This window comes from Apodemus sylvaticus, chromosome 23, assembly GCF_947179515.1.
Source record: "Apodemus sylvaticus chromosome 23, mApoSyl1.1, whole genome shotgun sequence".
NCBI classification, from domain to species: Eukaryota; Metazoa; Chordata; class Mammalia; order Rodentia; family Muridae; genus Apodemus; species Apodemus sylvaticus.
The window spans coordinates 6,909,577-6,937,098 of record NC_067494.1 but is presented as its reverse complement, the minus strand read 5'-3'; the positions used below and the strand labels follow the sequence as shown (position 1 = coordinate 6,937,098).

Genomic DNA, 27,522 nt, shown 5'->3' with positions numbered 1-27,522 from the left:
TTATTGGCCTTTGGCTCTTCTGGCTCAGACTACCAGCAAAGAGAGTGATAACAGCTGTTTTTCCCCCAGGTTTGGGGAAAAAAAAACACTTTCACATTCCCCCTTTCCAAGTTATACCTAAGAAGTAGAAGCAGCATGGAGAATCTGAGAGATGACAGCAGTGGAGCCATGGTGGCTGGACGGGCTCTATATCCAGACCAGGAGCCATGGGGCCTGTGTGCCAGCTCTTGCAGATGTGTGCCCACAGGCACAATGTCCCATGGATAGAATCCTTAAAAAATCTTCCGGCAAAGACCTAATGCATGCATTCTGCTTCATTTATAATCAACCAAAACAAGCTTTGCCATTTCATAACTCCCAGCATGTTTCCACATGTACCCGTCTTTAAGCACAATTTTAGTTTGGGACAGAAGTAACAGAGTGTGACATCAAGACTGACCCAGCACCTTTATATGGTAACATCAGCCGCCATCATCCTATTCAGCACTAGTTTTACTTTCTTGCCTGGTAAGAAACACCTTTCTGGTAAGCAACACCTGGCCCGATGTTAATTGTTTTCTGGTTTTTCCATGAACCATCATCGACTTTGAGTTTTTTATTATGTTGTTCTTTTAAAATTTTTATTTTTTCACTTCATAAATAAATTATATATACTTTAATATTTATATAATATGAATATGTTTGTGTATATACAATATATTTGTGTATATATGTACATATTTGTATATATGTACATATGTGAAGTGCAAAAAAATTTTTCATGGTATATGTTGTCCATGCATAAATTATGTTAAGCATATCTCCTAAAACATCTTTTATTTCTTTATAGTAAAAATTTTCAAAGCAATATGTTGCATATTTCTGAAATACAAATGTTGTTCTTTACCTATATACCCATTATTATGTAACACATTATGAGAAATTCTCGGTTGTAGTTAAACTATAACTTTGCATGCTTGGTCAGCCTTTCCCACTCCCTGCCTTCCATTGCTCTCCTAGCCTCTTATTATAAGAAGGATCGCTTTACAACCAACTTTTCTAGACTCTACACCACCATTTTAAAGGGAACTGGCCTCAATTAATCTTACTCCAATCAAGTTTTCCTTGTGATAGTTTCTATTTTACAATTAAAAACAATTTAAAATTGTTTTAAAATTTAAAATTTTTAATTTTTAATTTAATTTTAAAAATTAAATAACTAGAGCACAATAGATTAAAAATGTTAGGCACTGTCTGGCTCTGCTTTGATAGTTGGTGAGACTCTGAAATATTTTTCCATCTTTACTGCCAATCATGACTATCTCTTAAAAGTAACGCATCTCTGGCTTAACTCTGAGTAGACCTGCAATGCTTCAATAATTCTCATTTCTCTATAGTACCAAGTTATTAGGATCCATTAGACACATCATCCTGGCTATTTTGGCTCATTTCAAAAGCTAAATGAGTCTGTGGGGTCAGAGAGAAAGTCTGGAAAGAAATAAGCACTTGAATTTATACAGTTCATCCAAATGACAGAGGTTCTGATGGGTGCTGTGAAAATCCAGCCCATGGCCTAAGAAGGGATCTCTTGTCAGGGAAGAGCTTGCAACAAAAGGTTTCACAGGTGTGATGTCTTACACATATTAAAGCAAACAAATAGAAATCTGATTCCTCCCATTACTTACTTGTGGTTTGTTACTGTTGGCAAAACTGAAAGAACGAACTAGATTCTGACAACTCACTAGTGTGTATACTTGATCTTCCAAAATCGGCACTCTCTAACGGCCTCATGTTTATGGAGAGAGAGACCTCCAGGGAGAAAGCCTAGGGTTTCAACCTTACTGGACTACACACATTGCATGAGAGTCAATGGATTATTTTCCTAAAAAAATTCTAAATCAGTTTATCATCAAGACATGTCAAAGGTGACTGACAAGGCTTCTGACACCTCAAAACCATTTCTAAAATAAGTGTCAAATTCTTTAAAAAATACTCTCTTGTCAGTTAAACTAGCAGCAGTGAAGTCATATGGGCTCACTGACAGAGAGCAATACTTTTTCAGGAAAGATATTAAGCAATAACAATATAGTCTATTTGACTGGCTCTTACATTTCAGAGTACTTTTTATCATAATTGTACTGAATTTTAACAGAATCCTATGTGCTGGTTGAGACACTCATAATTTTACTTGCTCAAGGTTGCACACTGTTTTCCAGGAGAATTTACATGGTATCTCTAACTTCAGGGTCTTCATTTGATCCTCTCCTTAGCTATAACTACCTGTCATTCAAATTTGCCCATGAGATTTCTGTGAGTTTAAGCTCCCATGCTTGCTTGTCACGGTGTAGTCAAATAAAATCTCTTCTTAAAATATCCCCCCATGCATGCATGCTTTCACACTCTTTAAACAATGCTAAGTGAGCATTATTTCTTTCCTAGAGTAATTATAGTCACAGTCACAAGAGAAGATGACGTGCAACGATATAAAAGAAAAATAGAACAAGAAATGTGCATAGTAGAGATGCCCTGGGACTCTGGACTGGCAGAGCAGGCATCTCCACGCTGACTCTGGCTCAAACGTGGAGCTGATTGCAATGAGACACAAAGAGGGAATGGGAAGCTCATCGCCGATTTCAAGAGCTTCTAACCTGATGCCACTGAATGCTAGCTGGCTCATGCACACTAACAGACAAAAGGATCCTGCTTCATAGAGTTTTCAGCCCACGACACCAAACATTAGGTGAGCTAAGAGCCAAGATGGACAGAAAGGCAAGCTGTTGTTAGAGTGAGCTGTGCAGCCTTCCTCAATAGCCAAGCATATGTTATATGCACAAGGGCTTATTTAAAACTGTATATATATATATATATATATATATATATATACATTTATAACTATAGTCATACATGACTATGTGTGAATCTATATGAAATATGAATTCACATGTACAGCTATAATTAGCTTTGTTTTAAAATAACATTTAATTGTCATGGAATATGTATAAGAACATATATATATATACACACACATATATATATATACATATTTAAAATTACAGTTATACATGACAGTGTGTTCATCTATATGTAAATATGAATTCACATGTATGGGCATAATTAGCTTTTTTAAAAAAAACAACATTAAATTGTCCTGGTATATATTGCTACAGCTTATTCTGAAACATATTTCCCAATTATAAGTACTAAGTTTGATAATTCAAAATTACTATATGTGTAGATGTGTCCATATGTGTGGTGTACATGTATGCACATACGTATGAGGCTGCATATGCATGTGTGTGCCCATGCTTGTAGAGGCCTGAAACTGAATGCTGGCTCTCTTACTTGATTATTATCTACTTTAATTACTAAGGCAGGATCTGTCTCTCTCTATATTGACCTGGAGCTTACCAAATTTCCCTAGTCCCGCTAGGTGGCTTGCTTGCTCTTCAGATCTCTTGCCTCTATTTTCTTGATTGCTGAGACCATAGGTCTCTACCATGCCTGGTTAGCTTATCCATATTCTGGTTATCATAGTTATATGGCAAGTACTTTATCCAATGAAAGTTCTTCCCCAAGCCAATATAATCTTATGTGTGAACCCTAGCACCAGCTCTAGAAATGCCTTACTGTTTTACAAACATAGCTCCTAGTACTGCTGATGCCCATCAAGTATTATTATGACATTAATACATAGGACTTGTCAAGGTCCTACCTCATGTCCACACTGTGACAATAATCCCTAGAAAGGCATTTGATAAATGAAGGGTATTTCAGAAGACTTCAATGACAGTATCTATTTTTGTACAAACTAAGTGTTCAAGCAAAGATATTCATGGATTGTGCCTTTAAACTATGAGCTGTGTAACTAAAAATTAATGAATATAAACAGAAATGTTTACACTTTTTATTTCTCCTCCAGAAGTAAATTTCATTCCTTCAGTTACTATCTATAGTTTAAATATATACATCACTAAGATGAAAAGGACAAACTGTACACAGTGTAAGTAACTGATGAAAGTGATCTATATTTATAATTTATATATTATATGCTCATCTATATCCATATATCTTAGTAATCATACCAATCTATCTTTATTTCCTTCATATTTGATTTATTTAGCAATATTATCTAAGAAATTTGGAGCCCAAATGCCTGTGATTCCTAAGATTTATGACCAGGGATTAAGAGATAAATCACTAAGATAAAGTTATCACTAAGCCTGCACTTCAAATGGAGGTTGCAGCAACCTTTACCTCCTTTTTATTATTTCTGAATAACCTGTGAAAATTCAAATCTCATCTTATAAATTAACTGTGAATATTCAATTATATCTCAGAGTACCTAGCTAAGATTAAAACAGTAAAGCCTTTAAAGGATTTTTTTCAATTATAAAGGTGGTTTCCTTTACCAGTAAGTAGCTATATCTACCTAATAGTTTTGATATTTTACTGAAAATATTTAGATCATTAAAGATAGACTTTTCCATTCCAGTTGTACAGCTATATTATAATAATTTTAAATTGTTTTCAATTTAATAGATTTAATAACTCTAGTAAAAAACTTACATACAACTTATTACTATATTAACTTATAAACTATGTGAAGTACCATTTATTCTTATTATTTGTTTACAAACTACCACAATTAAATCTGTAATTTAAAATAGCCAATAATTCTTCTCACAAATCTACTATTAAAGATTAAAAAGAATATGGCACATTTAAATATTTACTGTTGATAAAATTATCCTAAAATTCAATTAATTCTGCCCTATGTTATATATGGTCAACATAATTAAACCAAGCTGGAATACATTTGTTTTAGGAAACACTATCATTAGACACTGGGATTCCAATCCTTTTGGCAGGACAGATGGGGTTTTAATGTTTCCTGAGTTTGTCATCTCAGGAAGAAATAATTAGAACTATTATAAGAAGAGACATCTTGAGGAAACCTTGAGAAAACATGGGTCCCAAAGGACTCTTCTCTCATGAACAGATTTGAGAGGTAATCCTTTATGTGTATATGTCCAATCATTTATATGCTTTTAAAGTATACAAGGGTGGGATTCATATGATACAATGAGTGATCAGTATTACTGAACTGATAGTTGTGCAGACGATGACAAGTTTGTCTGGGAAAATGTGCTGTGGGAAAGTCCTGGGTACCACCTGTCTGTTTTTCTCTGTAAGGATTGGTGTGGAACCATGATTTTTATGTATATGTAGATGGTTGGGACAATACCACCCAGCCATAGTGAACACAGAGGTCTTGTATTATGAAGATGAACCCTTGATATGAGCAGCTGTCAGCAATCTTATCATGCCATGTCTAGTACAGGCCTCTATAACCAATATCTAGGGAGGAATTTCCTTCATTTATTCCCTTACAGTCTTTCTTGTCCAGTTTCCTTCTTTCCTTCTTTCTTCTCTCTGACATCATTATTGATTAAAAGTTCTTTGGTCCTGAGTCTGTCTAGACTCATCCCCTGAACACTAGAAATGTGTGATCATTTCAATATAATAAGCCAGAGTCTCATCTCTTTTCAGCTCTCTTTCTCTCTAGGAACTCTCACTTACCAGGCAGATCCATGAATTGTTTTAGTATTCTCACTTAAAATATATATTCTACTTTTTAAAAAGTTCTTTAATTTCCATTGCAGAGGAATGGAAATAACTAGATTAAATAACTTCACATTTCAATGGGACATTTGAGATCATGTCTCTGAACAAGGTTTTTTAAATCCATTCTCAGCTCTTCATGTCATCCACTATTTTAACTGCTTTACACATTTGACTTGTGTAATTCTCACAGAGTTCCACAAGTGGGTTAACTCCATGGAGTGGCAGTTTGGTAACCTGCTCTGGTTTTGCATCTTGACTTGTGGAGCTAGCATGAAGCCAAAGAATTCTAGCTCTAGATAGGACATCAAAAATGTTATCTTCTCCTCAGAAACTTCATTTATTTCTCTACAAAACGAAAACAATACTATTGACTTTCCTGGGTTATTTTTGAAGGTGAGACACCCAAACATGGTGCTCCAGTCTGTGTCTGGTTCTGGCAGCCTGCCCTCACTAAACAGTTTGTCTTCTCCTTTTATCACCAGTAAATACAAAAGAAAGCAGTGGGAGGGGAGACTGAAGTGTTCAGAGGTTATACAGCAGGAACCTCTGTTCTTGATAGGCCTTAAGGAATGGCAGAATTATTTCCCAAGTCTTCTGCTTGGATTCTTATCCACTGAATCTAACAGATGACCCTATAGCACAGGGCCTTCTTGGATATGACATTAGAGTTTACCTCACTTGATCAAATTCTCATGTTAAAAAGGCTACAGCTGACAGATTTCCCTTAATATTTAAACTTCTGCTGTATAGTATTATCACAGCATCTGGAAAGAGCAGAAGGAATATATTACAGCAAGAGGTTTCTTAAGCACCAACTTTGCCTTAAATAGGTTCTTCAAAGAGGACTTCTCTTCATTTGAATGCAGTTAGTGGTTGAGCTCAGTGGTAGAGTATGTGCTCAGTAAGCATGCTAAGGTTCTGAGTTTAGTTTTCAGCATTAAGAACGACAACTATAAAAAATAAAATGACATATTTATAAGTATTTATTATATAAATTCTAATTCATGTTCAATGTGGTTTGCCTAATTATAGCATTTGGGTTTTTGTTGTTGTTGTTGTTGTTACAGGGCCATTTATTTAGATGGGTATGTGCTTTAGGATTGTGCCATTTTAGGAACTGAAATAGAGTATTCTCATAAAGTTAAGACTCAGTCAAGAAATTTTCTTTTTTCTTTTTAGAATGTCTGCTCTGGTAGATTTTTTATGGAAGTGCACAAATGAAAGAGATTGATTATAAAGCTTACATTATACCTTTTTAAAAATCTACAATATTTATGAAAGATAATATAGTAATCACTGCTCAGAGTTCAATGCTCATTTATGATATAATGTATGTCATGGAACATGTTTAGTAAGGAATATATATATAACATGAATATATTACAATAAATGATTTTTCATAAAGAGTATAGATTTGTACAAAATGGTCTGTTCTTTGGAATTAATTTAGAAATTTCATTTTACCTTTATCTCTTAGATTCTGAATCAGATCTGTACCTGAAATAGTGAAGTCTTTGAAAATGGTAATAATTTTAAGTACTTTCAAAACTTACGTTACACTCTTTAGAAATCCACATGGTTTGTTCTGATATCAAAAGTGCATCCATAGCAGTGAAAGGGAAACTATGTATAAAAGAAATCTGGTACTCACTTATTTGATGGGATATTGAGTGGACAGGCACAGGGCTGACAGTCTTCAGAGGTTCCTCGAGTAGGATCACCATAGAAACCAGGGAGACATTCATTGCAGTATGGCCCACCTGTGTGATCCTTACAGTTCTATGAAGGAAGTGCACACCAGTTCTTTACTTTCATCTCAAATACAAGCACGTGACCACAAATAATTCTACAGAGTCATTAGTGTGTTCACATTGGGGTGAGCAATTGCTCACATTAAATGTTCAATTTCTTAGCAGGAAAAAAGCATTGGAAGTTAATTAACACATAACTAATATTTACTTAACAACTTCCCTCTAGTTTTGTTATAACATATTTTTTTAAAAATGACCAAATCCATTAAGAAAAAATTTCAATATAAAAATTGCATTTTGTTTTTCTTCATAAGTCAATGTATAAGGTGTGGGTGTAGTCATAAATATCTAATGACATTAAAAATGCTGGTTTAATGCAACAGCACAATTTATAAATCTCTTTTGACTTACTCTCTTGGCTCAGACAATAATCTGGAATTTAGTGAACTCTGATGGATTAGACAATGCATTCCCATATAGCATTCATGAGGGCACTGCTTGATCCATAATTAAATGTTAAAAAGATGCAATATATAATTACACACATATATATTTATGATGTTACATATAATCATATATGTACCATTATATAATTACAATATGTAGCTTTACTACAAAATATGTAACTATTACCTTTATAAATAAAAAAGAAGAAACTATTTTCTATATATTTTCTTGCTATCTGATTTGGGAAACATGTTTATTTCAAAACTATAATAAAACAATTTACTTCTTGATCTCTTATTAACTAGGGACCTTCCTTGAGTTGGGACACATTTATAAACGTCACCAAGTCTGAGATTCAGGTGAATAATTCAGTTGCCAAGTAGTAGGTTCCAAGAGCTCAACATCATTAGCTCCAATGAACAAATACGTGTGCTTACTTCCTATCAAAATACATTATTACTGAAATACATTTCAGTTTAATAAAAATATACAATTAATAATTTCCCTGCATACTCAAAAGAGTTCATAGATCCCAGGAGTATGCAGCCTTTATTTTATGAACAGTAGATGAATTTTGTAAGAGAAATAGCTAAAATATAAATTAACCTTAAACTGAATGTATAAAGTTATTAACCTTTATGACCACTGGAATAGACTAAGTTAATGACATTCTGAATATTATTTATTTTGATGTTTTAAAATAAGAGTGATTTCAATTATATTTAGTAAATGGACTCAACAGGAGGACAGGAATAAATAAGTAAAAATACAATTCTGAGAATAACTTATTAAAATTTCTTGGAGAGGTCAGACTTATTTATTGAAAGAAATCCAAAATATAAATTATTAAATTAACTTTGAACCTCCCATTTAATTCTGTGAGGTAAAGGAGCTGAAGTTCATTAACTACAAATAAATAGATATTTTTTACATAAGTATATTTTAAAATGAGCTTTTCATTATTTAAAATTCCTTTTTAAATTATTTAGCAAACTTTTTTAAAAAAATAAAGCACAGATATTAGTCTTGCAGTTAACAGTTCTCATGCAAAGGTCCATTTGCAGACAATGGTTTTCCCTTTGATAGAGTCTTACTGATACTTCTTATCACTTTACAAGTTTACTTTAAATGGCCTATTTTTTAAAAAACCTAAGAAATTGCTTCTTCTTTGAAAAAAAATGTCCTTTACATATTTTCAAGGTGACATGATGAAAATCAGATCTATAAAATCTTTTGGGTTTTTAAAACAGGATCCTTAAACTGATTACACCATTACCAGGCCAAAATGAGAATTTCTGAAATTCAACTTAAAAATCTTGGTTAATTTGCATATCTTCAGCTACAGATTTAAAAGAGAAATGAATGCAGTGTGTTCCTTATACTTTCTATTTTTACCCTTCATTGAATTGAAACAAGAGTAATCTTAAAACTCAAGTACGTTTGTAATCAAAAAATGAGCCGGCACCAAAAAAGCAACACAATGGAAATCAAAACTGGGAAAGATAGATGTTTTTCTCTGATGAGATGCCTGTTTTCATAGGTAGCTTTTCTATCAAAGTGACTTGTAAACATTGCTTGCAATTCATATCATGAAAGCACTGAGACCCAGACACCTCCCTAGCTTGAAATGCTCCCTGGGTTTTCTCCAATGCTCTAGAGTCAAGATGACCTTGCCATACAGATCCTTCTATGGCAAAAGCCTGAATCCTGTTTTGAAGTCTAACGTGCTCATTTATAATCAGGTATCAAAGGGAATCCACCCTAAATCATTGTTTTAGAAATTACTAACTTGATGTTACGTTCACTACTAGCGAAAAAAAATTCTTCCTGAATAATAAACAGCAGATAAAATGAAAACTTGACTGAGCAGTAAAAATTTCTTTCATACACAATATCCTAATATTCCTCTGTGTAGATTGTATCAAAACTGATACATTCAAAATTGGAACTCAGCACAGTTCATCCCAGTACAGGGAAGTAGCAGTTCACCATCTCCAGAAGAGGCTACATGATCGTTAGTTCACACAGGAAACCCAGAAAGAAGAGATTATGTCTCAGTGATCAGAATGTGCATGGTTTCCCCAAGACCCTTCCTTCATTTAAAGGTGGACTTTTCTTCTTGGTCCTCTCACTGTCAATAACCTGGCTTGCTCTGACTACCAACTCCCTCGCTGTTCCCACTCTCAGCACTATGTTCAAGAGCTATTTTGCTCTGAAACAAATGTTTCCTATTCTGCAAATTATCATATCAAATGGACCAATGTCAGGGTATGATTAGATTAATCTTAATGAACTCAACTTCATAAAATACGTTGGGGGGGGAACATTATAAGATTTGTATTGTGACATTTATTTTTGTCCTTTCAGGGTAAGTAAAGCAAATTCATTTTAGTTTGGAATTGGATATATTTTATTGCACGTTAATAAAGTGACTAAAGGTAATTCAATATTTCCCCCTGAGTCATTGTAAAAGACTATAGTATAATTAAAATGGAAATCACTCAGTATTTTTATTTGTAAAATCATCATTTGAAAAATCTACGGATACACAAATTGGGGCTATCATGCTTTACACTGCTATGCAATTGAATATGATCTTATACAGAGAAAACAAAAATTGCATCAATAAAGTGAAATGGCAAATTATAGTGGGACAAAAGCCCTGATTTTTCACTTTGGATTTTTTCTAGCAGCTTTCAAGTACAGGAGAAGGCAGAGAAAAGGGCAAGAGGAATACCACACAAGAATTATAGACAACAGAATCTGCCTTAGATTCTGCAGAGAGAAGAGAATATGGTATCCTCCCAAATTGGCATCGTTTCAAATTGTGCTTCTGTGAGAGTAACACCATGAGAGGTGTAGTTTTAAGCTTCCTGCCATGTCAGACAATATTAAGCTAACATGCCCTGGAGTTACCTTGGATGTCTGTTCTGAGAAACTCTCCAGGCCTTGAGCTACTGAGTAGCAAGGACAGAGCTCACCACTTTGTGTAGTCTATTGTCTGGTTACCAATACAGAGCTAATTGTACAAGAAGGAACAGTCAACTGAAGATGCATTACATATATGTAATATTTTAAATTCTATGTTTAATGTTTTAAAATCTATGTACAGCATTTTAACTGATCTCAATGCTCAAGGGTTCAAATAAACATATTCAATATGACCCAACTTCCAAAGCAAAAGAAATGTCTAAAGGATAAAAATGTGAACTGTTATTGTCTTAATGGTTGCATTTTATGTTTTTCATGTTATAGGGATATAAATCATTTTATGTTTCAGAATAGTCCACTTTGGGTAGGTTGATAGAAGAGAGAGAAATCATATAAATTAAGAGTAGATATGCATCTGAGTCATTAGTTATACTTCATAATGATATTTTTGATCCTAATTCAGTTGTTAGACAATATGAAAAAAATCACTTTTTCATAGTTTCTAGGGAGGTCACATACAAAAGATCATTCTTAGCTTCTAACTTACTTCTGGATAAAGATTTCTGACACATTGCTTCTTGACCCACATGTTCGAGGTCGCAAAAGTAGCAATCAAATTCCAGGGTTTGCTGAGAGAATTTCGGCCTTGTCAATCAGTATCTTCAACAGAGAAATACTTACCAGACACTCCCCTGTGATGTCATCACAGGCTTCTGCGTGAGCAAAGCACTGACAGGGTTCACAGATGCCACTGAAAATAGTGCCGTTAACTCTTCGGTGACGAGGCCAACATGTCTAAAAGAAAGATAAGATTTCAGTCCCTATCTGTATTAAACATAAAGAAAAGAAGTTCCCTTTTTCACAGTAGTAGAAAATAACCCGAGTAGCAAACTCAGCAAATATGCTTGTCAAAATGGATCCATTATTGAAACATTACTACCATACTATTATCCCTGACACTGGGGCTTTGTACTGACCTTACTGTTATTGGCAGGTATGAGATTAGAAGCATTAGCTTGGTGTCTCTTCTGAAATGGTAAAATAAAGCACAGATATAAAGAATTGAAATGTGACAGTCTCAAAGAAAAAGCACAGACAAGAAAACAGAAGGAAAGGGACTGAGAAAGGCAGGCAGCAGGAAAGGAGCCACAGGGACTCTTAGGCCGACAAAGTCCACAATGTCATCTCAGATTGGTTCACAGCACGGACTGCCCTTTTCACATACTGACTGCCTCTAGTGCTGATACTTGCATAAAATCTTTGGAATCATTTGGAAAACATACCTCTCTCCCCTCTTTCAATTGAAAACATACCCAGTAACTGGGACATGTTCAGAATCCGTTTATCTCGTCTATCATTTCCTCTTTCCTCCATGCTTTCTCAAATTTGTACAAAATAGACTATGACTTATTTAGCATATATTGCCTCGTTACTTCATTTATGTTATCTGCCTGTAAGTATGCTTATAGACACCACTGATATTTTTTAAAATTGGAGCAAAATTATTTGGAAACAGAAAACCAATTACACTGGGATATTTGCAAGACAGGTTTTACCTGTGGGTAAGCAGCACCGCATATCTCCTCTCTCTGTTCATTACACTGCCTTAGCATGTCAACTTCCATTGATGAGAGAAGATGTAAAAGATTTGCAAACATGGCTGCCCTCTGGAGGTTTACGATACCCTTTGGTTGCAATTGCATCTTTTGAGCTATTTACTATGTTTCTAGATGGTTAAGTATACCATCACATGTCAAAAAAGGTCCCTTTGTTGGAAGGAGATGCAAACCAGAGAAAACCACTGAAGTAATAAACTACATAGTAAATAAAATCATGATGTGTCATGCTGGAAGTGATCCTTTTACTTTAGGATGTGAGGAACCTTCTTCGATTTGAACAACAATAACAAACATATGAAAAACATATACTGATCTTTCTTATCTGAGAAGAAAAGAAAAACCTACTTTCCTCTTAATTTGAGCAGTACAGACGCAATGGTTCTAGTTCATTTTGTCTTTTCAGTACACTTTTCTCTGGTTCAATACAAATGATTCTTTCCCTAATGTATATTTTTCAAGACCTGTAAGCCTACACTATTCAGATGGAGGGAAAATGTAAAGATGTTGACAAAACAAAGAGAAGTGATTTATTTTTGTCAAATCAGGTCCTTAGGGTATCGTTCTTAAACATGTGTTTTTTAAAACAGGAATTTTGAAATGTGCCTGAATCAGTCCTCTTTCTAAAAGCATTCCAGTTACTTATACCTTCCACTGGTTTGCATGAACCTTCCATGTGCTCATACACTTGAGTATGCTGTCTCCATTTTGTGGATCTATTTAGGAAGGATTCAGAAGTGTGGCGTTCCTCAAGGAGGTAAGTTACTAGGGAGAGTGGGCTTTGGCAAAGCAATGCATAAGCACTGAGCTGTTCCTACCAATATAAATTTGCTTTTCCACCATATATAACCCACTGAAGCTGTTAGCACAATGCTTTCTTCTGTGAGTTATCTTAAACATTGCATCTTTTCACCACAGCAATAGAAAAGTAACGGATGCACCCTACCCTTTTCTTAGCCATAGAATTTACATTAATACTCACAGAAAAATTAAAGCCAGCAGACTCATCTTTCCTCTTATGAGCCAACCAGCACCAAAATATATATCCATGCCTCTCTACCCATTCCCCATCTGAAATATTAAGAATGGGGAGAGCAGAGTATTTTTTTAAGATTTATTACTTTATGAATGAGAGTACACTGTCTTTCAGACACAGCAGAAGAGCACATCAGATCCCATTACGCATGGTTGTGAGCCACCATGTGGTTGTTGGAAATTGAACTCAGGACCTTTGGAAGAGCAGTCAGTGCTCTTAACTGGCAAGCCATCTCTCCAGCCCCAAGAGGTAGAGTATTCTAAAAGGAATATTATTTCACTCAGGTTCTAGAACCCAGTTTATGTATTTACAACACGCTGCCTCTCAAGTTTTTTAATTGAATAATTACTATTCTTGTGTAAATATGGTCTATTGTTTCCAGGTAAAATTATCACATAAGACAAAAACAGCCATCATAATGTGCCACTGATATTTTTCTAGTAAAACTGAATACCCTTTCCCCCTCAGTGATCTTGCAGTCTTCATTCCATAAATCTACTTAAGCAAAATTGATTTTGCTCTGACCCAAATGTTCAAGGTAGATAAGTGAAATCCTACAACTCCATTCTATCTCACCCATCATCATTGTCATGTGACCAGGTGAGTCCTCTCTCCATCAATTGTTTCTTTCTCCAACTTTAAGCTTTCACACTTCCACAAAGTTCCAACCTTTCTCTTTTCCATTCTTCCTACTACGATTCATTGGATTGTTATCATAAGGCCTGTACACATATTCTTTATCTTAATCCTCATGTTCTTTCTTGAATAATTTATTTGATGACTTGAGTCCCAACACTGAGCAAACTATAGCGATGTGCTCATCTCTGTATCTAATGAGACACTGACATGGATCTCAAAGACTGTCCAAGCAGCCTTATTTCCCAAACTGACCCTTAATTTTTCTCTTTCCACCAATCGAAATATCCCTTTCTGAATCTTCTCCAGTTCAACTGATGGCATCGCATTTGATCACTTGCCAAACCACAGCCTCTCATTATTTTCCATGACATTTAAATAAAATCTCAAATTTGATAATTTATATATATATATATATATGAATGCATATATACATATGAATACTTATCGATAATTTATATATATATGAATGCATAAAATGCACTAAATAAATAACTTACCAAAAGTATTTCTAAAGGAAAAAAAAGAAAGCTTATAATTGAATGAATCCACACTATTCATATGATTTTATCGTCAATGGGCATTTAGCAAAAGGTTGATAGGGAGAGCCCAGTGTAAAGTGGGACTGTATTAAAAGCAAGAATAGAAGGAGGGCATTTATTATTCCAACTGAAATAGCAGTTTAAAACTTCAAAGGTAGCTGCCTGGTTTGAAATCAAAACTGGAAGGCTTGTAATAAAGGAATATCTTATCAAGTACAGCATGTGTTTTATATGTAAAATCAAATTTGAGTTGACATAACTAATTCATATCCATGATAATTTTTTCTCTTATCTCTATAAATTTTGGAAAAGCAAGTACTTCAATGAATTCCATTTAGTTTCATTTCTAGCTGGGCAAATCTGTACCCAGGTTGAAAGAAAACACATTAGTCACGAACATGACTTTAAGCTCTGTGTAGCCTCTGGAAGTATGTATTACTTTAAAGCACATGAGAACCAGCAAAGTTATGCCTGGGGTGTTTCTACAAAGAGTATAAGTAGTGTTGTAGAGTGAACATCTCAGAGCACTCAAATGATTCCTTCAAGATACCATCTTAATGAAACTTAAACTCTTATTTACCTACAAGCTATTCCTTCCCCCTAGAAAAATCACATACACACACACACAGACACACACATACATATACATACACACACACACACACACACACATACATATACATATACACCACATGAACACACGTACACACAGAGAGATTTCAAGTAAATAAAGTTTCAAACTACCTAAAAGAAAGCACATCAAATGAATCTGTTAAAAATTAATCTAAAATAATATATCAAGTTATTAAGAAACATTGATTTTTTTAAACTACAAATCTAGAACAATAAGACAACAATAAAGATCTCAATCCTCACTCTTGCTCTCTTACTTTCTTAACCTCCTCACCTTCTGCCACTTCTCTCCCCATTCCCCTCCCCCTCTCTCTCCACATTCTTCTGGCCAGTTGCTATTCCTCTACCCTCCACTCCTGAATTCCTCTACTTCTCTACTTTCTCTGTCTCTCTGTCTCTGACTCTGTCTCTCTTTTCTCCCCTTTCTCTGTTTTTACTACCCGCTCTCCTCCCTCCCCATGTCCTAAACAAACTCTATTCCATACTATAAAAAAATTTCAAGCTTCAGGTAGGTCCCCAGGAGTGGAAAAAAGTTTTCAGGAGCAGTTATTTCTCCCACACACTCTGCTCTTGAAGCTTTGAGGATTGAATGCTTTAGAAGGCTGTGCCTTGAAAACTTTCCTCAGAAAGAAATAAAAGGGAAGGGTAATAGGATGTAAAGGGGGGGAGAGTAAAGAGAAATAAACATATGTCCATCTCTTAGCAGACATAAATAAAAGATATTTTGGAATATTATTTTGCTGCCATAACACCTTGCTGGTTAAAAAGGAAAAAAAAAAGACACAGAAATCACAGTTATAGCATGTCAAAATTCTTCAAATGGCACTATACCAAAATATATAGTTATACTCTATTTAAAAGCCATCAACTCTAGACTTTCTAATTACTCCATTAATCTTGCATGTATGAAGGAGGAGTTCCCAAGGCCGTACACCTAACAGAGGACCTATTGGCAATTGATATCTGCTAGGTAGGAGAGAGAGAATTATTCTTCTCTGGGGATTGTAGGCTGTCCATGGTGTTTAAGATGGTCCACAGACTTATGGGTGACACTCGTAGGACTTAGTAAATTATTTTCCACAATCGGATAGTAAACACAAATTAGAAAAAAAAAACATTGGGGGATCCAGTGATCTGGTGGAGAGAAGTAAGGCTAGATATCATCATATTTCATCAAAATCATCTATGAAATAATCAAAGGATTCAAAAAAGCCAATTTTATTATGTAATATGCTGTCACTTGTCTAGGCAGTTACTGGCCAAAATTTTCAAAGTATCAATTTTAGTGCAGTTCATTGGCAACACTGTCTAAGGGATTGATTTTTACAAACTTACTTCACAAGAGCTGCCACTGTACCCGGGTGGACACTGGCAAACTTCCACAGCAGTTGCGATCCTTCTATCAGTAGGATAGGGGACGGCAGATTCAAGATTGACAGAGCTCAGCCTGGGAAGAGAGGAATGACATAGTAAGTATAGGAACTATGAGGTATTTTGAAGAAACAAAACAATGAGAAAAACAGGTAAAGTGGATCAAAGTCCTAAATGTAATACATTATGAAACAATTGGAAGAAACTCCTGGTTGGTATGAGTTACATAGAAAAACCCTGTCTCAAAAAACAAAACAAAACAATAAGAGATTATTCCTTTTAAATAAAACATTAGCAAATGATAAGATCATAAAATAATAATCCTAGTAACACAAATAGCTCTGTAAGCTATCTGTTCAAAGAGGTTCATAGTATGCTGAAAGATCCAGACTATTGCTATTATCCTTGATTACCCATCAGAAGTAGAACATAAAAGTATATTGCTTAAGACACCACACACTTGGGTCTTAATTCAATATTGAGGAATAGGGTTGCATCTTAGTTGAAACTTTCCTTCTGATTAGTTTTCATAGCACTGAATGCTGCCATTGAAGTTGTTTGAAAGAAAAAGTCATCAATAGTTCTACTAAGCTGTGGACTCCATGAGGTACAGTGATGACCTAGCTGGAAAAAATGTTCTCCAGCATGATAGTGACATGTTGTTATGGAGATAAACAGTAATTAAACACATTCTGATTGGATTATGTCCAAGATGTCATGGTTAGGACATCATACACCCTAGGCTTGAACTTATGACTGCTAAATGGTCTTGCTAAATGGTCATGGTGTCAATTTGCCTTCTAAGTATTGATGTTTATACCTACAGACTAGTGTTTCTCTTAACTTTCATTGGAGACGTTTCTTTCTTCGGTCAAAGCAGAGACTCAAAACCAGTAAAACTGATGAGACTTAGCAACAGTGGAGTCTTCCCATATAGGGGGCTGCTCTCTCCCAGGCTTGGGAACATTGTGAAAGAAAGGGCAGAAGAAGGTACAAGCCAGAGGATACAGCGGTATGTTGTGAGTCCTTTACTTGTGGTTATGAGTGGAGCAGCTATAAACATCAGTATGCAAGTATCTATATGGCAGGATGAAGAGTACTTTGGTTATGTGGCATTTGGGGAGTAGTATAGCTGGCTCACACAGTCATGCTGTTTCTAGTGTTTTTAAAAGACACACACTGATTTCCATAGTGGCTCTACCAGCTTACCCTCCCACTAACTATAAACAAAGACTCGTTTCCATTTCTTCACTCATATCTACTGTCATTTGTTTTCTTTGATGGTAGTCATCCTAGTGGAATGAGTTGGAATCTAAGGCAGTTTTAATGTATGTGTCCCTGCTAGTTATGAATACTGAATACATTTTAAACTATCTATTGGCCATTTGATGTTCTTCTTTTGAGAACTATCTGTTTAGCTCATTGGTGTGTTTATTGGTTGAAAGTTACATGCTTTCATTTATTTTCTTTTGTTGCTGTTCATTTTTTTCCTTCCTGATATTTGGATAGACCATTTAAATAGGTATTAATTTCTATAAAATCCTTGATGCAGAAATGGAAATTTAATTGAGTTTTTTAAGTAGATAGATGGAATCATTCTGGGCACTTAGTAACATCTGGAATCTTTAAGTGCATATCCACACAGTCAGCACTATTTTTGAGTGCCTTCTTTAACCATCTTGATGAAAAGTCTTAGATTAACAGGTAGTCTTTATGGTGTTTTCATAGAAAGGATACTTAAAAAGAAATCACAAAGTGGAGTTTTTGCTCACAAGATAAATCTATACATAAAAGATGTACTTTCATGAACATTTCCTTATTTATCTCTTACTGCTTAAGTCTGGGTTCAGTCCAAGAGGAGGCACCTGGCTCTCAGGATATTGTAGGCCCTGGGGAGTTTAGAGGTTTGGTTGGGTGGGGGATGGGGAGAGTGGGGACATCCTTGTGGAGACAGGTGGCAGTGGCAGGGGAAGGTGTGTGATGTGGAATGATTGGAGGGTAGAATGGGAGTGGAGTCTGGCGTGTAGAAAGAAAGAAAGAAAGAAAGAGAGAGAGAGAGAGAGAGAGAGAGAGAGAGAGAAAGAAAGAAAGAGAGAGAGAGAAAGAGAAAAGAAAAGAAAAGAAAGGAAGGAAGGAAGAAAAGAAAGAAAGAGAGGGGAAGGGAGGGAGGGAAGGAAGGAAGGAAGAAAGGTTAAATAAAAAATTACATTTGCAAAATAAAATTAGTAGGTTTTTTATTTGTTGAGAAATCCATAGACACATATAATGTATTTTGACCAAATGCATTTCTTATTCCCTCCCCTTCAGCCTCTCCTCTATTTACCTAATCCTTTTTCCTTTCAGCTCCTCAGAAAACTGGGAATGTCACTTCCTGAGGACCCTGTTATACCACTACTGGGCATATATCCAGAGGATTCTTCAGCATGCAATAAGGACACATGCTCCACTATGTTCATAGCAGCCCTATTTGTAGTAGCCAGAAGCTGGAAAGAACCTAGATGTCCTTCAACGGAGGAATGGATACAAAAAATGTGGTATATTTACACAATGGAGTACTATTCAGCCATTAGAAACAATGAATTCATGAAATTCTTAGACAAATGGATGGAGCTGGAGAACATCATACTAAGTGAGGTAACCCAGTCTCAAAAGATCAATCATGGTATGCACTCACTGATAAGTGGATATTAGCCTAGAAACTTTGAATACCCAGGACATAATCCACAAATTAAATGATGTCCAAAAAGAATGGAGGAGTGGGCCCTGGTTCTGGAAAGACTCAGTGCAAGAGTATAGGGGAATTCCAGAACAGGGAAGTGGGAAGGGGTGGATGGAAGAATAGGGGGACGGAAGAGGGCTTATGGGACTTGTGGGGAGTGGGAACCCAGAAAAGGGGAAATCATTTGCAATGTAAATAAAAAAATAAATAAAATAAAAAAACAACCAAAAATAAAAACAGAATAATCCTTAGTTCTCTTAGTGCTGTCTATACATGCTCAAATGTAGGGAAATCCACTGGCACATGTGTAATTTCTATAGGGCTCTATTCCTGAAGAAAATCCCTGTCTCTTTCTGTTTCTGTTTCTTTCCTTCTTCCTTTCATTCCTCTATGAATTGTCAATAATTCTGCAATTAAGGGTAGAACTTCATGAGCTCATCTCTCCTTTTAAAGGGTACAATCATGTAATTTAGGATATTCACAATATCATATACAGCAGCCGCTTCTATCTAGATATGTGTTTTTCAACCTTTCTAATTCTGTGGCTCCATAATACAGTCAGTTCTTTATGTTCTGAGGACCTCAACCACAAAATTATTTTAGTCAATACACCATAACTATAATTTTGCTACTTTTATGAAGGGTAATGTAAGTATCTGATATGCAGATGGTCTTAGGTGAACCTTATGAACTTCTGATAAATATATGGATGGATAGTTGAATTTATTAAGAAATAAATGGATGGTTGGATAAATGGTACATATACTGAGAATTAAAATACACGTAAGTTGGTAGGTGAATAGAATACAGTTACATTACATGTAATGTCTAAAATAGCCAATGATAATAGGTCCATCCACATTTCAAAAAAAATAATAAAAAGCAGTAAGTAAAAGTTAAATTATGTGTTTAATTTGATACAGAAAAAAAAGAGAAAAGTTAGTTTGGGCTTATAACTGGAGGCCAGAAATGTCCTTAATATATCATAGTGTATAGCTGTCTAGAATTAATGTACTATCAAATAATAAGCCTATAATTCTGATCATTAAGAATCAAATGGTTTCACTGTTGATAAATTAGTTGATTACCATATAAAAGAGGCACAGCTTACTAAGTAGCAGTTTGATTTATAAAGACAGATATGTTTCAGAACTTTCATCATAAAATTGTCATGGAAAACCAAAAGAAAGGACATGCAGAAGAATGATCATTTGAGTTCTTTAAGAAACAATTTAAAAAATGAAGATACAAAACAAAAAATATTTTCAATGAGCTGCCAAGTCTCCTTTGTCTTTTAAATAGCAGATGTTTGTCTCCTTAGTCTGTGTAACCATTTTGAGGAGTGAGAGATTTCAACACTAAACCATCTCTCCTTGTAATATTCCACATTAGTATTCACCGAGCAATCTCAATGTTCATTAAGTTCTGCTGTTGTTAAATGGGATTTTAATGCATTTAACAGTTTTAAGTGTTACCCAGGAAGAAGGCAGCAGTTTCTTTCTTCCCCCCTCAATATGGTCATTTGCTTCTCTTGATACCAGGCTACATTCATTTAAACACAAAGTGTTGCCAGCAATAAAGTACTGAACACTGAAAATGCATGAACTCTCAAAGCATCATCAAAGAAGTCAAGAGCCTAAACTGACTCTTCTCATGATGACTTGAAAATTCAGATACGGCCATGCTTTGCTACATATGCAGCTGGAGCCATGTGTACTCTTTGGTTGATGGTTTCGTTCCTGGGAGCTCTGGGGGTCCTGGTTGGTTCATATTGTTGTTCCTTCTATGGGGCTGCAAACCCCTTCAGCTCCTTGGGTCCTTTCTCTAGCTCCTCCATTGGAAACACTGTGCTTAGTCCAATAGATGGCTGTGAACATCCGCTTTTGTATTTGTCAGGCACTGGCAGAGCCTCTCTGGAGAAAGCTATATCAGGCTCCTGTCAGCAAGTGCTTGTTGGCATCCATGATAGTGTCTGGGTTTGGTGACAGTATATAGGGTGGTGGGATAGTCTCTAAATGGCCTTTCCTTCAGTTTCTGATCCACACATTGTCTCTTTGTCTCTTCCCATGGGTATTTTGATCCCTCTTCTAAGAAGGACAGAAGTATCCATACTTTGGTCTTCCTTCTTCTTAAGCTTCATGTGGTTTGTGAATTGTATCTTGGGTATTGTGAGCTTCGGGGCTAATATCCACTTATCAATGAGTGCATACCATGTGTGTTCTTTCATGATTGGGTTACCACATGGTTCCAGTCATATATGTAGCAGAGGATGGCTTTGTCAGACATCAATAATAGGAGAGGCCCTTGGTCCTGTGAAGGCTCTATGCCCCAGTGTAGGGGAATGCCAGGGCAGGGAAGCAGGAGTGGGTGGGTTAGTGAGCCTAGGGAGGAGGGATGGAATAGGGAGCTTTTGGAGAGGAAACAAGAAAAGGAAAGGGGATAACATTTAAAATGTAAATATTTAATAAAAATATCTAATAAAAAAGAAAATACAGGTAAGATGATGGATAGAGAGAGGAGACATGACTACAAGTCATTATGGAAAATACATGAGTCACATCAGACACTGTCCTGTTAATATATTTCTGTTTGATTAAACTTCCCAACAAAGTTGACTAAGTGATGGTAAAACTAAAACCACCAAAACAAAAGGAAGCACTGGTATTACACCTTTACTTTTATAAACATAAACTTTTATTACACTTTTATTTTTATAAAAGCCTTTACTTTTCTGCACACATTTTACTTAATCAAAGACTTTCGTTTCGTTCGACTTAAAAATTTTTAACTTAGGATAAATCAACATAGAAAGATTTTGCTGCTAGTAAAATATTTTATTCTGTTTGCATTGGTCAAAGTCTAAGGCAGTGATTCAGCATGAGCCTCGAAACTGAGCCTTGATACCAGCACTTGGAATACTAAGAGGCAAGAACAAGGCTAGTTCAAGGCCTGCTTGAGCTACATGGGTTGGGGGTGCAGAGCCATCCAGGACAACTCAGCAAAACCATGCTTCAAATGCAGAATAAGAAGAGAGCTGTGGTTTTAGCTCAGCATTGAATGGCTGGATTAACATGGGTGAGGCTGGGATTAACAAATACCACAAGCAGCAGATCTGACGACTACCTCTTGGAGATTTTACAAAGTCCCTCTCATTAGAGGTGACTGATCATTTCTATCTTATTCTAAAGAGGCAAAAGAATGACTTAGGGGTCAAAAGGAGCTTCTGGGACAGTGGAATTATTCCTCAACCTCAAACATTTTGTGTGTGCATGTGTGTGTGTGTGTTATGTATGTGGTAGGAGGTATGTGTATGTATTGTGTGTGTGTTGTCAAGTGCTTTAACTGACTATTGTTATTATGATTTGAAAATATATATGATAAAATTGTGTGTGTATCTGTGCTATGCATGTGTCAGGTATGTGCATGTATAATATATGTGTGTGCATTGTATATATATGTTTGGGAGAGGTCTGTGAGTGTTATATGTATATCAGGTTATGTGTGTGTTGTGTGTGTATGGTATCTGTGTGTTTGGGTGTGTGTGGTATGTTTGTGAGTATGTCGAGGACATACATGTTTGTGTATGGTGCATGTGGTATCTATGTATATAATCTGCTTGTGTGTTCCAAAAGCATGCATGTGAGCATGCATGAGGTCAGTGTTAGGTATCTTTAGCAATATTTTCTCACCTCGTTTTTAAAATCCTGATTTCTCTCTATATACATCTGCAGTGTCCAATGCCTCCTAGGTATTCATTATCTCCACCTCCAGGGTGCTGGGATTATAGCTGAGAGTTGCTGCTAGGGCAACTCTACCTTCTAGTCCCATGCTTATGTGCCAAGCCTGCATTTGCTAAGCAAGCTCATCTCCTCAATTCGTCTCCAACCATTTTGATCTATGTCAAGTAGAAGAAATAAAGGAGAGGTTCTGATGCTACTACAGTTTCATTTCTAAAACCATAAAATGCTAGTGTAAGATTTCACCTCCTTTTCCTTAGCCATTCAAACATACAAAGTATTTACTCATATTGCAGTGTCCATTATATTATTATAAATATTGCATCTTGCTTCTATTCTGGATCATTCGTTCTTTGAGTTCACTGCTCCAAATTGCATCCAAACACAGGCTGCTAAATCAGATGCTATGCAGGCATTTTCTCCTCCCCTCATCTTCAGTCTAGAAATTCAGATATTGCTGCAGCCAGTTTACAAGTTTGAGCACTGAGATTTAGACAGATACACATGTGAGATGATCAGTTATGTGTTTGCAGACACACGTTAAAGACTCTGGGTGAAACGCCTGTGGGCTTAAGCCCTGGCTCTACCTCTCATTAACAGCAGAATGAAAAGTGTGTTCTTTAAATATCTTTAAGTCCTAAGGTCAACATAGTTTTCAACATATTTCTTTAAAATATGGGCACCTGGATGGTTCATTCCAAATGTAGAGACAAAGTATGTGCTCATCAACTTCATGTCTTTGGTTATCAGATGATTTTGTTCTTAAGGCTTTTTCTAGGTAATTTATAATACAAACTCTATCATATTCTATTCAATACAAAACTCCTAAATTCCCTATGAAATTCACATAAAAATATCTTGGATTTAAAAGGTTCTGTATAAAGCAAAATGTGGAGCAGATTCTGAGGGAAGACCATCCAGAGATTGCTCCACCTAGAAAACCATCTTATATAGTTACAAAACCCAGATGCAGCTAGTGCTTGCTGACAGGAGCCTGATATAGCTATTACCTGGGAGGCTCTGCTAGTGCATGACAAACAAAGAATGGGGGCACTCTCAGCCAGCCACTGAACTAAACACAGAATCCCCAATGGAGGAGCTAGAGAAAGGACACAAGTAACTATGGCAGCGCCATAGGAGGAACAACAATATGAACCACCCAGAACCCCCAGAGCTCCCAGGGACAAAACCATCAACCAACGAGTACACATGGAGCTACCCATGGCTCCAGACACACAGGCAGCAGAGGATGGCCTTGTTGGACATCAAAGGGAGGAGAGGCCCTTGGTCCTGGAAAGGCTCCATGCTGCAGTGTGAGGTAATGCCAGGACAGGGAAGCAGGAGAAGGTTGATTGGGGACCAGGGTGAGGGGAGATGGGTTATGGGATTTTCAGGGGTGAAACCAGGAAAGGGGACAACATCTGTAATGTAAATAAGAATATATCTAAAAAAATTTGAAAAAAGGTTCTACTCAGAGGATTCCCCACCATGTAATAAGGATACATGCTCTACTATGTTCATAGCAGCCCTATTTATAATTGCCAGATGCTAGAAAGAACCCAGGTATCCCTCAACAGAAGAGTGGATGCAAAAAATGTGGTATATCTACACAATGGAGTACTATTCAGCCATTAGAAACAATGAATTCATGAAATTCTTAGGCAAATGGATGGAGCTAGAGAACATCATACTAAGTGAGGTAACCCAGACTCAAATGGTGAATCATGGTATGCACTCACTAATAAGTGGTTATTAACCTAGAAAACTGGAATACCCAAAACATAATCCACACATCAAATGAAATACAAGAAGAAAGGAGGAGTGGCCCCTGGTTCTGGAAAGACTCAGTGAAACAGTATGCGGCAAAACCAGAACGGGAAAGTGGGAAGGGGTGGGAGGGAGGACAGGGGAAGAGAAGGGGGCTTACGGGACTTTTGGGGAGGGGGGGCTAGAAAAGGGGAAATCATTTGAAATGTAAATAAATTATATCGAATAAAAAAAAAGATTGACAATCTGAGTTCAGTTCATGGATCCCACATAAATCTGGAAGGAGAACAAAACCCCACCAAGTTACCCCCTGACCTCCACAGGTGGGCTGGGCATGGATACCCCAGTCACAGACATTAAATAAATGAGTTTAGTTTTGGAAAAAAAAAAGGGTGAGTTCAAAGGGCATAATATATCTGAATAATATGATTTATGAAGCTTATCAATAAGTATAACTGCTATATGTCAAATAAGAACATTTTCAAGTGGTGTTGGAAACATGGCTCAGCAGTTAAGAGGCATTGGCTGCTCTGCCAGAGGACCCAGGTTTGACTCCTAGCACCTACAAAGCAGCTCATGCCTGCCTGGAACTCCAGCGCCAGGTGAGCCTATGCCCTCTTCTGGCTTCTAACTCACCCGAGGTTCATATGGTGCATCAAGATACAAACAGGCAAAGCCACAGTATAATAAAATAAATAAATATTTTAAATGCATCTTGTTAAAGGTTCTGTATTTGTTTGCATTCTATGAATGCATTTGAAATGTATTTTGAAAAACTCACAATGTACTTGATTTGGCCATGGTAGCTACTTCAAATTCTGGTAGTGGATCCAGGCCTGTAGGGGGATTTCTAAAAATCAGCCTTTTTTGAGTAACTAGAAGATTTAAAAAGCCAGGGTGCTGACCTCCATGTCCTGTTGGAATTTAAGTTGTTTATTTTCTGGTTGCTGAATAAACTCTAGGAAGTCTTACACTGGCAGTTCAATGTTCCTGTTCAGGGAAGATGTAAATCACATTGGTTTCCATTGTATTGGCCAAACCACATCCTCTGCTCTCAGGAGTCGAGGGAAATGCAATAATCTCCAAAGGAGTAGAATTTGGTGAACTATAATAATGTCTAATGGAGGGGCAGAAGGAAGACAATTTGTGAAGGGTTCTGTATCTTATAGGTACTTAGGAAATATTTTGCTTAAGTTGATTGTCAAGGATGTTACTAAGATTTGAATAACTTAAAGGAGAACTACATGCTAGTACTTGATTTATATTTTCTTATTTTGATGTGTGTTTGTGTATGTGTGTATGTACATGAATATATGTACATGAGTATGCATTTGGAAACAGAGGTTGATACTGGGTGTCCTCCTGGATATCCGCTTCACATACTGAGATGAGGTCTTTCACTTAAACTTGGAATTTATCAATTTTTCTAGTCTAGCTTGCTTTAGTGAACAATACCGTCTCTATTTCTTAAATAATAGGATTCTAAGCAAGTCATCATGCTCTCCCAAAATTTATGAGGAAGCTAGGTATCCAAAATGGCTTGTGTGCTAAGCCACAGTTCCATCCTTTTATCTTACCTGAGGAAGTAATGCATATTTATGCTTTCTATTCACCTTACTAAATTATTAGATAATAAAAGGACATCAATTAGCCACACTGAGTCTTTCTGCATTCTGGATACGCATGGCAGTAAACACTCAGTTGTGGATATGGCAGAATATTTCATATGCTGGATGTCTTCAAGCCTAAATGATATTTACAGAAAGTATATTCACCTGGAATGAGATTGGTCAGATATAAATACTTCATATGTGTTAGCTGATTTTCTGTTAGAAAAGTATTTCAGCAATTCTCTAATTCCATTCCCAAAGTGACCTTCTGGAGTTGGCAAGGCAATTGTCTTCCCTGTTTCAGAAATGAAGTGACTAGAGCACAAAGAGGTCAAAACCATATTCATGTTTACAACTATTAAATAGCTGTGTCGGAAACAGAAGTCAAAATCCTTGACCTGCAGCTCAGTTTCTGATCCATCTCCACCTAACCGTGTAACTGGGCAAACCTCAGCCCATTTTGTTGAGATAACTACCCTTCAGTAAGTCTAAATATGAATTGTTGTTGCAATATCTTCAATTTCCTTTTGCTTGCACACAAACATACCAACTCAGAAGCCTACTGTGCAACACAAGTTGAAATCAATTCAAGCGGTGTTTTACAAAAATGACTCAATTTATTGGTAGATCAGAAATAAATAAAATATGGCAAGCTTACCGATTCAGGATCCGAGCTGGCTTTCAGCAATTCTAGAAGGAGCTGGGATTTCATTCTGACTCTATCTCTATTTCTTGGACCACAACAGTTCAGAAATAAGGATGGCAAAAAGAAGTCACCTGCTTAAAGAGCTGGTAAGTCTATCCACACAGCCATATACCCCATGAGCTTTTACTCCATGAGGGATTTCAAAGAAACCAATGTTTTTAAGATGGGTAGACTTTGAAATTGTCTGATGTAAACCAGAAGTGTCTTTGAATTAACTAGCCTGAGAAACAAGGCGACAACAAGAAATAAGCTCTCCAGCCACTTTTGGTCAATTCGGTTATCATTCACTTTGAAAGCTGGAGGACTCATTTCTTTATACTGTTTAAACATCATGGCAATCTCTATTTACTGAACGGGGAAAAACATAATTAATTCCTAAGTGCTGCCTCTCATCTTTATAGCACTTTAACCCAGCT

The 27,522-nt window shown here is 36.2% G+C and overlaps 1 protein-coding gene across 1 annotated transcript in view; it reads right to left on the bottom strand.

Moving 5' to 3' along the window:
* The window catches only part of Lama2 (laminin subunit alpha 2), a 606,823-nt gene that overhangs the window by 225,974 nt on the left and 353,327 nt on the right, over window positions 1–27,522 (bottom strand). The window contains 3 exon segments of the mRNA XM_052169299.1: window positions 7,256–7,383; window positions 11,415–11,528; window positions 16,532–16,643. Coding sequence (XP_052025259.1) covers window positions 7,256–7,383; window positions 11,415–11,528; window positions 16,532–16,643 — 354 coding nt within the window.